Source organism: Ammospiza nelsoni, chromosome 6 (genome assembly GCF_027579445.1).
Source record: "Ammospiza nelsoni isolate bAmmNel1 chromosome 6, bAmmNel1.pri, whole genome shotgun sequence".
NCBI lineage: Eukaryota > Metazoa > Chordata > Aves > Passeriformes > Passerellidae > Ammospiza > Ammospiza nelsoni.
The window spans coordinates 26,971,832-26,987,292 of record NC_080638.1 but is presented as its reverse complement, the minus strand read 5'-3'; the positions used below and the strand labels follow the sequence as shown (position 1 = coordinate 26,987,292).

Sequence of the window (15,461 nt, the reverse complement as noted above, 5' to 3'; positions counted from 1 at the left end):
TCAGTCAAATTGGGAAATGTTTTCCTCTGGCACTTGTCATTATTCCTTCCCAGTGCCCTTTCAGTGCCTTATGAAAGGTGAGCCTGTCAGGAGAAAGGAATAAGGCTGATTACTGACACCTGGCTTCTCAGTCTGTGCTGATGGGAAGGTGGTAGTGCTTCTCAGGGGAAGCTGGGGACTTCATGAGCTGGATATTCCTTTCTGCTTCCCTAAATCTCCAGAAGCTGAGGGTGAGAGATGATGCATTCTCCCTCTACTTGCTAGAACTCTAGGGCGATGATGCAGACTTTTTGGACATCAAGGTGCTGGGTGTACTGGGCTTGCTCAGCTAGGGCTGGATTTTTTAAATCTCCAGTCCTGGTTACACTGTCTTATTGCACAACATTTTTTCTGTGCCTATTCCTGTTCCCAGGAAGGAACAGAACCTTGTGACACCTTGTGGTGTCACTGTAGTATTGATACAGTCACCTCTGCTGGCTTCTCTGGTTTAATTTGTGTTAACTATCACACTTACAACCACAGGGAAAGTGATTATTTTCTAAAGCAGGTGGAGAGTGGCTTCTGCTGTATTGAAGGGAAATGTTCTTTACTCGGCTGGGACTCAAGGGAAAGGGGCCAACCTGGTTCTGTGGAAAGATGAGCTGGGCCCCCTCTGAATTATTAAGCACACACCAGAGTCATCAGCTCAGGAAGAAAGAGAAGCACCAGCTTAGGTCACAGGTGTGGGATGGAGATTATTAGCTTCAAGAGCAGAGGAGTGTAACTGGATCTGACTCATGCCCTTGGATGCTCTGCAGCCTGGATCAATGTCACAGCTGTTTGGTATTGTGATGCCTATGCTCAGCTGGGTTTGGTGGCCCTCTCTGGCACCACAGACAGCCATAAAAGTCCAACTCCACAGTACTGAATCCTCCCCTCCTTTCAGAGGCACTGCACTTTTAGGGTAGGGCTGGAGGATCAGCAACCCCAGGTCACACACATGGAAACTGAGGCATAGTGCTTCTTTCAGTCTAACAATTCAAATACATTGGCCATGTTTAAGCTCCCTTTATTCACCAACATAAATGATGTGCAGATTTGCAGAGAAGATGATCACAAGCAGCTGCGGCAGGAGGTCCATTGGAGCTTACATGTGCACAGCTCTTTTGAAAAAACAGATTGTCTGATTAGATGACTTAGTTGCCCAAGTATGTGTGTTCACTCCAGAAATTTTGCTCCAGGTTGTATGCCTGAGGCCATAGGGAGAAATAACTAGGCTGAAAATGAGATTCCATCTCCTAGCCATGCCTGACATCTCTGAGATTCTGTCCAAACAAAATGGTGAATGTCTTTTTGTCTCTTTGGCCCGTGAATCTGCTGTATGCAAGCAAAGGACAGGATGGGGTGTGGCACTATGAAGGAAGTCTTGGAGCTGCGTTTGTTTTGGTGGCAGCTGGCATTTACCAGCACTAGCAGGTGGCACCTGTAGGAGATGCTGCCTCATTCAAGGGGACAATATCCCCTACCTTGAATGAGGCATCCAGTCCTGTTCCTGCAGGAACTTCTGCCACACCTACTGATCTTGCACTGGTTTTGCTTCTTCTTGCTTTAATCATAGATTAAAACATTTTATTACTGGAGGAAGCCTACTTTATCAGTAAACATGTGTTTCTATATTGCCACCTTCTTATTACAACAAATTCATGACTAAGCTGAAATAAGCCCAAGCAGTATGATGAACATCCTGTAATCTGGCTCATTTTGGCCTGCAGCTTTCCTGAGAGGGCCTCTGACATCATCCTCCGAACGTCTTGTTCAGCTGTAGGGTGGCACTGATGGAACAGCAGGAGGGCTTGTGCCCCTTGTTTGTTACTGCTCTGATGGAGTACAGGTCCTGGGGTGAGTCTGTTAGTCAGTGAACAGGCCTGTGGACCTTTTCAGAGGTGGCATCTCAGCTCAAGTGAGGTTACAACTTAACAGCAGTTCAAGCTATTTGAAGAGCCACTAGAGCAGGTTATGTTCCCTTTTCCTCATTTTCACAGCTCCCCTGTGAGTTCTGGATCCTCTGCTTTATAAATTCAACCATGCTGGCAGAATATTAACAGGGCAAATCCTACCTTTCATGTAGAAATTTACTAAACTGCTCAAGAGCACCAGAGTTAGCACAGGAGATGGAAGAAAGGGGCTTCCCTGCCGGCCCTTCAGCCGCTGCAGACATTTGGAGTGACTTAGAGATAACAAGTAGCTTCTCCTTTAAGTCTGGTCCTCTTTTGCTGGTCTTAATGCCAGCCTCTCTGGAGATTCTTGGGACCAAAGAAGTACAGTTTCCCCCTCTTTCCCCCCTTCAAATATGTCAATCCTTGAACACCAAAATAGAGCACTTGTATTTGGAAACAAGAATTTATCACCTGAATGTGTGTCCTTTGGTCCAGACTTACTTTGTGAATATCTGCCCATTTTAGGCCATATTAACCTTTGAAAAGTCAATAGTTGTAAAGGTATTATAAGTTGTTCAATGGGATTTACAAGGTTTCCACTAGTTAAGAATCTCTGAAGAATTTGCACTCACTAAGTGTGCTACAAGCCTCTCAACACAGATTTTTCTGTGTAACTTTGATCGAAATAAGAAAGTTTTAGGAGTGGAATTAGAGCAGGGATACAGCCAAGCAGTAAGGAAAAATGGGCAAAACTGCTAAAATTAAATAGCTAACAATTGTCTTCTGGACAGAAGTTTTAGGCTGTCAGAGAAACAGAGGAGATAATATCAGTTTCAGGTATAATTTAACACTTTATTCTTCACATATGTGAAAGCAAATTGCAGAATTTCCAGTCTGAAAAGGGTTTTTAAATATTTTAATTTTAATTTTTTTTTTTTTTTTTTTGCTCACATTAAGGATGAAAAGGGCTGTAATGTCTACTACCCTGTGTACAAGATTTTGCTGGCTGGCTGTACCACCATCCCTCTGGGGATGGGGACAGAGCTGTGCCAGGGAGACTGAGCAAACTTTTGAGAGACCAGCCCCCCTACAGACTGCCTCATGCTGCCTGGCAGCACCTTTCAGCAGGAGAAGGGTCAGCTGCTTTTCCTTTGGCTTTTCTAGCTCTTGGCCTCCAAACTGGAAACACCTTGGCTCCTGACAGCAAAGGTTTGCTTGCTTTTTCCACATGAATCATGAGACTGGAGGTGCTTGATCTGCTTCAGGATGGAGAAGTCTCAGTTGGTTTGTCCATGTGGTGGGGCAGCTCCCTGGGAAGACTGCTGAAGGGCTCTGGGAACAGCTGGAAAAAGAGGTGTCCTGGCACCCTGTAATCACAGCCAGCCTGATTTCTGTTCCTCTGAACAGAGCAGCAGTGTGCACTTCTCACACATATTCTTCTAAATGTCATAGGGCAATAATGCTGCAGACCTTTAACCAGGTGGGGAGGAACTGTAAACCAAGCATTGATAATATATAGTCTGATAGTCATTTGTGATGCCTCAGCAGGTGAACATGTTTACCATGAGTACTCTTCTGTGGGAAGGAGATGGTGCTATATCCCTAGTGAGGTCTTCCCCTGCAGTGCCATCACATCAAATAGTGCTCCTTTTGGAGCACAGATATGTTCTTTTATCCCAAAATTTCCTTGCACAAATAATTTCAAATTCATGATACTGGGATTTCTACAGAAATTTCTGAGAGAGCTGGAGACTTAACTTAGAGAATATAGAATGAAAAATGGAACTGCTGAGCCCAACTTTGTGTTGCAGTGTCATTTCCTGACCTACTGCTGTAAAATAATGAATGAGCTGCCTGATTCCAGACCACTTCTTGTCTGTGCTGGGTCCAGTGCTTTAGCTGGAAAATGCCAAATATACCATCTCAAAGGGAGCTAAACCCTGTAGCTGCAGGCAGTTTACTGAGTATGAACTGCAGCAGGACTCAATGCATTATGTATGGCTCAGCCCTCTGGAATTGCACATGTGTGTAAGTTATGCCTGTAGGAAAACAGTAATTTAAAACCTCCTTCTTCCCCACCTCTCGGACCTGACTTGTGTTAAATATTAACAAACATGGTTCATCAATTCCCTGGTTCACTTGGCTTCTTTTAACAACAGATGTTATTACAACAACTCTGCCTGCCTCCCTGCTCCTGTCAGCACATCTGATGGTGAAACACAAGAGTCCGCAGCTGTAACTCAGCCTGCAGAGCCTGGCTGCTGCCCCAGCCCTGTGGCCACCCCTAACTCTCTCCCTAGCATCACCAATGCCTGCCAGCCCTGGTGCCTGTAACTAGCTTGTGCTGGGAGGCACTGCTTGCAGAGAGGCTTTGGTAAAGGAGGCAGAGAAAAGGGGTGAGAGAGCCCAAAGGAAGGAGAGTTCCTGCTGTCAGAGGAGGAGGCACTGAGGATGGCCAGCAACTCCAGTGCACTGCCCCGGGTGACTTTCCAGACACCAGAGAAACCTGGGGAGGAATCATCACACAGGAAACTGGGCAAGCTGACCATAAAGTACAACCGCAAAGACCTACAGCGCTGGCTAGACCTGGAGGAATGGATCAACGCCCAGCTGCAGGAGCTCTACCAGTGCCGGGTGAGTAGCTGGGGCACACGGACCCCTTGCTTGTCAGGTGAATGGATCTAGAGGCCCTGTGTGCTGGCAGAGAGGTTTGCTTGCTCTGCTTCACTGGAAATAGTTCCTTGTCTTCAGCTTCCAGCAGGTTATCTCCGTGCCCCCTCTGCAGCACTCTGGTGTGTCGGCAGGCAGGGAAGCTTGCACTGATGCAATCCAGCTGGCTTTGAACTGCCTGGAGCTGCATCCACTGAGGGGGTGTAGCTATTGCTCAGCATGAGTAGCACAACCTAGAGAGATGTATAAACCTGGGATGACTCCTGTTGCTGAGCTCCATGTGGTGAGTGGCTTTGTGGTGAGCAGTAGCCAGGCTAGCTGGGTTAGAATGATCAGTGTATCCCTGTTCTTTTGGGACACAACAGTGAGGCTCTACCTGCTGTTTGAATGAGACACTTCAGAATGTGCTGTAACTGCAGTCTGCACACACTACTGGCAACAGGGGAGATTGGGAAAAAAACTCCTTGCTCACATGTAGAAATCTTATGCCTCCATCTTCACCAAACCTCAGAGCTGTCTCCCTTGCCTGAGCTTTCCTTTGCACCAGGAACGGTCCCTCCCAAATTTTTCCTGCCTGAGAGCTGTCCCAGTAGGAAAGAGCCAGGAGTGCCTATAGCATCTGAATGGTACAGGATTTTACTTCAGCTGTTGCATTTTTTCGCTGGGTTAGTGACATTCAAGTTCCAGCACTGCCAGGGTATACTGAAATTTTAACCCTGTACTATCACTTCTATTCATATATTGTCCTTAGATGCATGATAGTTATGCTGGGTGCTTTCAGAAGCAATAGCATTCTTCTGTGGTTGAGATAATCCTTTGGAGTGTGGTACAGTAAAAGATGAAAGCTTTTCCTCCATTGTACATCATGATCTTAAATACATTTAAATAGCTTGATTAAGGATTTTGCTTTTCTCTCTAGGGCAGTGGCTGATACAGTAAGAAAATACAGCTTTCTTGACTCACAGAGAATCTCCATCTTCAACAGATGACACAAATGGGTTTAACAAATTGTGTAAAACTGCTTATTTATGTCCTGGATGGGGATGGACTAAATGAACTGCCAGGCCCTTTCTGCCCTGTACTCTATATTTGCACCCCAGCACAGTGTTAAGCACACTTTTGAGACACAAGGAAATAAGAGCTGATGATATTTTAGAGCCTTCCGCTCTGAGCATCAGCAGTTTCAAATTGCAATCAACACTGAAGTGGACATTCAGAACAGGCCATGAATGGTGTGTTTCATGCTACTTGCCATGATGGTACAGAAAATTTTTTGCCTGCCCAGGCTGATTTTCTGGGCCTGAGAACTATAGAATAATGTCACCTTCATAGCTGAAGACCCAGACTTCAGGAACTGCTTTTAAGTCTGTCCTTATTATGGTTGTTGCTGTTGCTTTTATTATTATGATCATTATTATAATAATTTTCTGTGTGACTTCCTGTGTGACTGTGTATTTGATATTTGTGTGGGAATGTGCCAGATTCTCATGCCATGTTGGGAGATAAAATATTTCTGTTTTAATTTATGCCTTATGCAAAGAACAGGCAGAAAACAAATATGGAGAAAAAAGTCCTTTCTTCTTCTGCAAATGCATGGCTCCTCTGAAAATGAGTATATTACTGCTTCTGTTCAGTTAACTAACTGTTTTAGATTTCCCAAACACAGCTTGCCCAGTAAAAATTACTAATCTCTTCAAGTTAGTTGTGAATTTCCAGTTGTTTTCTATAGTTTATTAAAATGATAGTAAGAAATACTTAGCTGTATCTTATGCCTCTTGATAATGCATTATGAAACATTATACAGTGCACATGGGAGCAGAAGTTATCTGCAGACCCAGTCAGACAGGCAAAATTCAGTGTGTCTGCAAAGTGCTACCGTGGTAGTCCTGCTGAATGAAGGCTGTTCAAAAGAGTGGCAGTGACAATATTGCTTCCCAGCCATCCTGCACTGGCATTTGAGGGACTGTCCCTGGAGTTGGTAGCTCAATTCAGAGTTCTTTTCCTGACTGTTGAGGTTTGCTAGAGATAAACAAGGAGAATGTCTGCTGCTTTGAGTAACAGAACATCGTGCCCTTTGGAGAATTACTGCAGTTTTAAAGAGTTACATTTTTGTCACTTTTTTTTCTGAGACAGACAAGAAGCACTTGGTATGACCAGTAACATGACCCAGGATGGGGTCCTCCATGTGCTACTCTTACTGCTGAAGTGTACAGAGATAGACCTTTACACGTCAAAGGTGTCAGTAAAACAAGTCAGTTTATGTTCAGTTCTGTTTTCCAGAGAATGAAGGCTGTTTACTGTCATCAGAGCAGATGCCCAAAGGGGATTCTTTTTCCCTACTGCAAAATCCCAGCAGGCACAAGTGAGAAACCCAGCCATGCCCTTACAGGAACACATTGCCCTTGCTAGTATCTCTTCAGCACAAGAGATTTCCCTGCTTCCTGATGTATTCAGGCCAGCATAAGAGATTTGCTACAAGGAACTACATAACATAATGTCGTGCCAGGTCAGAGACTGTTACCAGGATCTCTTCAAATACATACATGTGCCACAGTAAATTACTTGTAATCACAGAGATGTCCAGCAGGTCATCCTGCTCTCCTCTGTGCATTGTGACAAGATTATTTAGTTGCCCTGCTTCTTTAGGCTTCCTTGTATCCATCAACTTCCATTACATTTGTCTCTTTGTTACCTCTTACTTTGCTCCACCTGCCCTTGGCAGTGCACAGTTCCTGGGTGTCTTCCAGAGACTCAAATGACAGCAAGGTTAGCTCAAACATTACCCCCTGATGCAGGGAATGCTACCATGTTTACTGTCACGAGGCTTTTTAGCAACAAAACTAAGACTCATTTTCGAGATGATTCCTTGCACATGGAATCCAGGAGAACATCCACACTAGGAGTAAAAACCACATGGATTTCCTACCCTATCTCACCCTCCCAGCCTACTTAGCTTTCCCAGCCTACTTAGCTTCTTAACCAGAGACAAAGTCAGCCTGGATCAACACCTGTTTTCTAAAAAGTCACATGAAAAATATTACTTTTAAGAAGAAATACTGTGTGGGTCACAGTGCAATATATTTAACTCTGGTTTATTATTTATTCTTAAGTTAGCTGTGTATCAAAGTTAAACAAGGGCTTTCTACTTCCTCTCTGGCTTAGTATCAGTGACTGCCCAGGAAAAGTTTCTTTTTTTCCTGTAAGTATTGTCTTTAATGTTTAATGTTTTATAGACACATCCATAAATGCCACAACCTGGCAATCAGAAACTGTGCTGTTCACCCAGTATCCTTATTCTACTGATTACTATGCCAAAATATCACTAATCTTGTGTTGTGAAAGATTAATTTTGCAAATACACTGGAAAAACACAGGCGGCTTTCCTTGCAGAGATTTGTGAAGCTAAAATGTGTCTGTGATCAAGTGTACAAATGTTTCCAACTAACACCCCTGTGCAGTACAAGATTATCACTCCAGTCACCAAAAATTGGAGTCCCTCTCATATTAAAGGAGACTATTATATCCCTCTCATATCTATTAGAGAAATCTGGCAAAATATTGTTAGGTTTTTCAACAGCATAATTTTCTCTCCATTACTGCCAAGAGCCTTAGTATAAATACAAAGTAGATGAGTGTAATTAGCATAAAACCCTAAAATCTCCTTCTGTTATTTATGCCTCTCTAAGATTAAGCCTGTTGGAGTTCTGTTTGGTGAACTCCTCATAGAGGAAGGGTGTCACAGGCTGGTATATGTGGCACTGCAGTTTGATATCCTGGAAATGGTCTTCCAATGGTGGGTGATGATCCCTGAGCCATGTAGTGCTTGGAAAAGATGAAGAATGTCTATGTCAGGATGTGTGGCTGTAGCAGACACTACAAAGGGGCTGGAATCCATGCCCTCATTACAAGAACCTCCCTTTTTTGAGATGATTTATATCTTGACCTCAACTTTGCTGCATAGTTTTATTGCAACTCAGCTGCTTAGTTCTTTAAAGATGGCCTCTAGAGTTCTTAAGAAGTTTGAAGGTTAATTAACTCTGGTGATTTCTTCCCTTTTAGCTAAGGGAGGAAACAGAGGCAGCAGCTCCTGAACCACAAATTGATCTTGAAGATCTCCTGGAGGTCCCTAATGAAGAACAGAAAATAAAACTACAGGTCAGATTGAGGGACTTGGTGATTTTAAGTTTAGTGAAGTTCTCTTCATAAAGACTAGTGGCATGTGGGGTAGAGAATAGATGTTGGTAGTGTTGCATGATGCTTTCTTGTGCCTTCCTCTTTGTAGGGAGGGGAGAACTCATGAAATACTAAAATGATGACTCCTTGTTTTTTTAGGAAATCCTCCATGAGTGCTCCAGCCCCACAGAGGTGAGTGAAGCATATAAATTTACATGTGTACATGTTATACTATTCTGTAACGGTGTCTTTGCTGCTGCTTGGCTGAGTAGCCAAGACACTACTGTGCTGCAGATTTGTTTAATCATAATGGGAGGTGTTTGCCACTTTATTCTGTGATTGTAAAATTACACATAAATGCACATGAATGAGCTGAAGGCAGAGCTAGAGCAAATAAGGAATTATGCTTTACAATCACAGGAAGTTCTTTTCATGTTTCAGACATCCTAAGCTGATCAGTCTGAGCTGCTGTTTGATCCTCAGTGTAGAAAAGCCATAGACAGTGCCATAACTCACATAACCATTTTTACATTGTTAACTGAATGCATTCTTAGCTTAAAACACTAGGGTTATGAGTGACAAGGATGTAGAACGGCCCTTAGGTTAGACTGGGCAGATAACTGCTGAGCAGTCGCCATGTAGGTTAATTTTACACATGGATTTTTTTTTCCCCACATAAATTTGCAAGTTTTTACTTTGAATTAGACAGTTAAATCCCACAATGTCCAGACAATTGGAGGCAATACTGTGTGCATGCATCACACAGGGACTGCCTTTGCTGCACTGCACACCTGTGCAAAATGTGGTTCCCATCACTGCTTCAGCCCCATGCACTGCATGTGAACATTCTGCTTGCACATCATCCATCAGACTCCACGTGTTGTCAAGCTGATGTGGCTGTGCAGTGCTGAACATACAGAAAATGAGATGAATGCATGACTGAAATTCAATCACTGAATCAATATTAGTATCGCTGAAATTTTTTTAAATTAAACTGGGCTGTAGCAATCATCACAGATACTCTCCTAGCAGGGCTTTCAGCAAAGCTGGCAATATGAAATAGTTTTCAGAGTGTCTGAATGTCAGATCTGAGGCAAGAATTTCACATTCCCAGAGCGGTAACAGAAGAGAGTTTGCTCTGCTAAGTCAGAAGCCATGAAAGTACCTGCTGAATATAGATACTGCTGCCCTGTTGGCAAAAGCACATACTTTCACCCTGGGGATCTTGAATCCAGTCCCCTTGAAAGATCTCAGGAGTTTAACTGCAGAAGACAGACAAGAAACTGAAAGGACTGACTGAAAAGAAAGGTATGATCCTAGGCATTTACTTCCAGAGCATGATGTGGCAACCTCTGATCACCCAAGTGAGGATGCTGGGATTCCACACAGCACAAATGGTAACAAGCTGCAGTATTTCCAGTGACCTTGCCTAATTACAAGAACATGTAGCAATGTCTCTGGGTAAGAAAGGCTGCACACCTCTTTATGGTGGTGTTACTTGCCATGCAGAGGGTAAAGTTTGCACATTGCCTTCTGCTTGGAATAACCAGATAGGCCAGTTTAGTTCATAGTCCCTGGCTGTGTCAGCAAAGTAGTCAGGGTTTGTCTCCATTAACTGCTCATCTATCTGCTCTGCCTGTCCTCAACCCCTGCTCAACATTATCATTAGTCCTACATGTTTTGCTCCACCTCTTCTCTGCCAGCCACTTCCTTGTAGAACTGGCACAGCTCCAGGATGGTTTGAAATTCACATGGAGCTCTACTGGTTCAACAAGAGGGACAGCTTGCTTTGTCCTAGATTGGGAGGGCAGCAGAAGTGGGCAGGAGGTTATGGTGGCAACAGGAAGCAGTGGAACCTAAAAGAGAACAACAGCATCCTGAGGTCATCTCACGGTGGGAAAAGCAGGTATCTGGGATAAAGAGGGTCAGGCTAGCTCCTGAGGAGAAAGTAAACATGGCTGTTCCAGAGGGAGACAGGGAAAGGGGAGGAGCTTTTAGACCCTTCTCATTCTTTCCTAAGCTAAAAGATATGTTTGCTCAATACATGTCAAAATTGTGGTTTCTGCTCAATGTAAGGGTGAATGTGGGAATGATGGAAACGCCAAAGTCGCTTTGGGCTGGTGAGTGCTGGAATTAATACAACATCCTTTTCCAACCAACTCTTATTGTAGGACTTCATCACGGAATTGCTCAGTCGATTGAGAGGTCTCCGAAGAGTCACCAATCCTCAGAAGAAATGACCTTGCTCACATGGAAACTCCAGCTTTGGTTACAAGGAAACATGTATCTTCCTGACAAAAACCAGGATCAGCAACAGAACTTCTGAGTATGTTTAGGACTTATTATTATTATTGAGAAACTTCAGCAAGTTTGTGAACTTTGTACCAGTGGTTTGAAGTCTCCACTCCTTCCAAATCTACACACACAGCAGGGAGCTAGATTGTACATTTTCCTGATTCTTAAAGAGTGTGTTAACCTGAGGAACAGGACAAGATATCCCTCCTTTAGATTCTTCTAGGAATTTCCATGCTGGCCAAGGAGCACTGAATACAATTCTCAGGAGTTCATCAAGACTTCTTTTTTTCGTCCATTGCAAGGCAAACAAGGCATTCGTTATCACTCATTCATCAACATGGAAAATCAGCCACTGTTAAGCTGCACCTCATTTTAGTCTGGCTTAAACCCAATTGTGATCTCCTGCCTGTTACTGTTGTGCCTGACTCTACAGCATTGCACATACTTTGTAAGTCTTACTAAGCCTCTGTTATTTATGAAGATTGGACAGAAAATATATATGATAGTTTGAGTGCACCTGGTCTACTTAAGGGGAAGTTTGTGAAGCAACTGCTACAGCAAATGGCTATTTTTTTTCCATTTTGTGGGATTTAAGACTTAGAAGCCTTTTCTAAAGGAACAAGGTCTGGGAATGATTTTTCTCCTAGTTCAAAAAGATGTTGGAAAAATACCTATTTTATATTAAAACAGAAAACCAGCCATGCACTGCTTGATTTTGCTCTCTCTTTAGATTCTAAAGAAAAACTGAAGTAAAAAATACCTGCTCCCAACTTCCCTTCAGGGAGCATCTCAGAGGGAGTCTTTTGCAGACAGGTAGGTCGCGCAAATGAGCAGGGAAGTAGGACACAGTACTTTGCTGCATAAACTCTTCTGGCTACAACTAGTATTTGCCTGGAAAAATACAGAGGAAACTACATCCAGCCTCTCAGCAAGTCAGTAACTTGACACATGGACTAGGAAATAAGACAGCAAATGAAAGCTGATTGCTGAGGCAGTGCTCTCACATTATGCCCTGTCCCTATGTTGATACCCGGCCATGCAAACATAAGAGATGAGTCACATCCAGAGGAGCTCCTAAAGAGCACAACATTCAAGGCCAGCTTTTGAGTAATCTTTTGTCTGTTTGGTGAGTCAGGCAGAAGGGACCAACTATGGAACCAGAGGGGCATGCAGGTTAGCTAAAAAAGACAAACAAGGACTCTTGGGCTGGACCAGTAATATCTTAAACCCAGTAGCCTTTCCATCTTTATCATTAGCAGTGTGATGACTATTATCTTGTTCTTCCCTCCTATTTTCCAGCTGTCATTGAAATTGTAGGTTGTGTCCTCTAAGAAGACAAAATCCAAGCTGCAGTACCAACTGTGATATAAGGGCCTGCTTCCTTTCACATGCTTTTCTTGTATCTGATTGGAAGTTGGCAAGCCATGGACCTCATGTTTTGTTCTAAGGCTGCTCCAAGATGTTCTAAGCCTCACCCACTAGGCTGGAAAATGGTCTTTCTTTATAAGGTCCAATATATGTCTTTGATGGCTCTGGGAACATGCCAATTTGGGCTTAATAAGGGGCCAGTGGGACATGCCTACCCTCATGAAATCTCAACTTAATCAGTAAAATAACAACAAAAATCCAGACCTGCAATGGGTGCAGATCTGGCTTATGGATGACACCTGCTACTCATGTAACACACCCCTGGAGAAATGAGAGCAGCATATCGACAAAAAGCTCTGAGCACTGGTAAAAAAAAGACTAGGATCAAACAGAAGTTCAGGTGGAAGAGCTAGATGGACAGGACATGAGGAGAATGTCCTAAACTAGAGATGCAATTAGCTACTGCACAGCAGTATAGGAGATCAGATTACTTACATACCCCAGTAAGAGGTTCTGTTTTTTTCTGCTGAGTTGCAACAGCACAAAAACATGACATGCCTCTCCTCTGGCCCAAGAGAAACAGTTTCTTCGCCCAGGAACTGTTCTGTATTTCCTCAATATGGAGTGAGGCAAAAGGAATTTTTGTCTGTGCTTTAAGGTAGACATTGTTAAAATCAAAACCAAAGCAGGTTCTGAAAACTCTGCTTGACCAAAGTTGTCTTTATGCTTATTCTGCAAGTAACAGGAAAAGAGTAAGCTATAGGTCCTATCATGCGCAGTTGCTTCTGATACATAAGGAATTCTGATACATAATGATACCTGAGAGCACTTCAACTGAGCACACTGAGATTAGGGGACCAAGGCAACATGTGGCCAGTGCTAGATGGTTTATCAGCTCACTGGTGCAAAAGAAAAAACAATGTAATGCAATCAGAGTAACTTCTTTTTTGTTTCATTCTTAAACAGTAGTAAATCGCATTTGGTTTGGTTGATGTTTTAGCTGTTCTCACACTAGACCACAAGGATAGATTAAAATCAATGCTTGAAAAATTTTCGTTACAAACATCTTCCAGTAAACTTTGTTGTTTCTCAGCACCACCACTAGCATAAGTATGTAGATTCTGTCTAAGAATGTTGCTTGAAAGGAACTTTGCCCTCTTGATTATACCAAGATAATCCAATGTATGAAAGTTCATGAGCTTTTCTAATTTGAATTCTTGTTGGAGTGGAGCCCACATTTGATAATTCACATACAAAACATTATGAGAGGGAAAGAAAATCCCTCATGACTTGCTACAAAGACAAGAGCAAACAAGTTGAATCTCTTTCTGGAAGATGCCAAGCTGTCTTCTGTGCTTGAACAGCTATGACTGAAGTTGATCTGGCCTGTCAGGAACTGACTGATTACCAGTGTCTTTGTTTACCAGCACCTTTTCAAAGACAAGGATAGCGAGTAAGTAACAGAGCTAACAGTGCACTGCCCACTTAAAGGTCATGCAGCATTCCTCTTTCACAACACAGATTCAACTAGGTGTGCTTCCTGCAGACAGCCCATCTGGATACCCCTCTGCCCCTCCTACATGGAGTTCACTGAGGCAGCAGCTACAGTGGGAACAGCTTTTCAGGGGAAAGTGATTGGGCTACTACTAAAATGCCCCATTACATGCAGAAAGTGCAGCAGCCACAAAAATGTCCATTAGTGGTGCAGGGAAAATAGTAGCTTGTGTCTGTATGACTTGAAGAGAGTCTTCCATGTATGACTAAGTTCTATTTCAGGTAATGGGTTGGGTGCATGTCTAGATTCCTTGGGATGGCCCCACAGAAACCAATTTGGGAATCTAAATAAACGGCTTCCGGCTGCAACCTGCACCATTACTACTGATGTGAAGAGGGCAGGGCTTACAAGACAGAGGCTGCCTAACTGCAAGGGAGCTCAAAGTTTTGTCGTGGCTGATGAAGCATTCAAAATGTTGCAAGTATCATACCAGCTCATACTAAGATATTGAAAAAACCAGCAGCTGTAAATCAAGAAACAAAATTACTACTAACTGCTTGCGGAAGACACTGGCTGAAGCCCAAAGCAGTGGATCAATTTAGGAGAGAAATAAAAACAGATAGTTGTACCTTCCCCTGTATACATAAAACATGAAGGCTTTAACCTCAGATAGAACTGGGTTGTCTTACTATCAGACTAATTATCCATGTCAAATAGCAATGAAAAAGTATCATGATAACATAAAAAAAGAACAGCATTTTGTTTTGATTTTTAAGACTGCAAGCTCCTCAGGGCTTACTTAAATAACTTACTTAAATTTTGTGTGTCACAGGGTTAATTGCAAGCTCTTGCATCAGAACAACTCAAGTAATTTTCCCATCTACCTGTCCCAATGAGACAGGCACTGGTGAAGCAAGGGCTGCCAGGAGAAAGAAGGTCCTCCACAGAAGTTGGATTTTGCCACCCCTTCCTAAGAGAAGGCACTCCTGGATACGCTTGCCATTTTTAGTGTGTTGATCTAAAGTATTACCATTCTACATTGTTTGAATCAGGTTTTTGTTGAAGAGTCTGATCAAGAGCAACACATTAGCAGAAACCCACCTTCAACAGTGGTTTAATTCATTTGCTGTCCTCTGACCAGAGGTGCAGGTAAACACTGTTTCATCACTTCACCTCGGAGGCACTGACCTTAAGCACGGGGGCAAGGCAGACTGCTGGGAGTGGCAATGTCAAACCAGACAGGCAAGATTCATTGGAAATTCCCTGTCAAGGGCAAATCCTTCATTTTCTTGCAATCGGAATTTGTCAGCCTTAGAGAACTCTCTCAGAAGTCACATTATTTGGAAAGAGCTCATCCTGACCGAATAATAGAGCATGTTTACAGCCAATTTACTTGGGTATTTGAAGCAATTCTGGGTGTTCTGGGCACTGGCAAGTTCCACTTGCATCTGGATTGTCTCCCAGGAGAGATATGGACATATGCAACTGAGCTTCTCTCCTAACCAGATGAAGAGCATCACACAGGTAACATTTTTATCTTACCA

The 15,461-nt window shown here is 43.1% G+C and overlaps 1 protein-coding gene across 1 annotated transcript; it reads left to right on the top strand.

Annotated features, from left to right (window-relative positions):
* The first annotated feature begins 4,367 nt into the window (after window positions 1–4,367).
* Window positions 4,368–10,999, top strand: PPP1R14D (protein phosphatase 1 regulatory inhibitor subunit 14D). The gene is made up of 4 exons (XM_059475196.1): window positions 4,368–4,550; window positions 8,646–8,741; window positions 8,919–8,951; window positions 10,931–10,999. The coding sequence occupies exons 1-4, from the start codon at window positions 4,368–4,370 to the stop codon at window positions 10,997–10,999; spliced, it is 381 nt and encodes a 126-aa protein (XP_059331179.1).
* The last annotated feature ends 4,462 nt before the right edge of the window (window positions 11,000–15,461 follow it).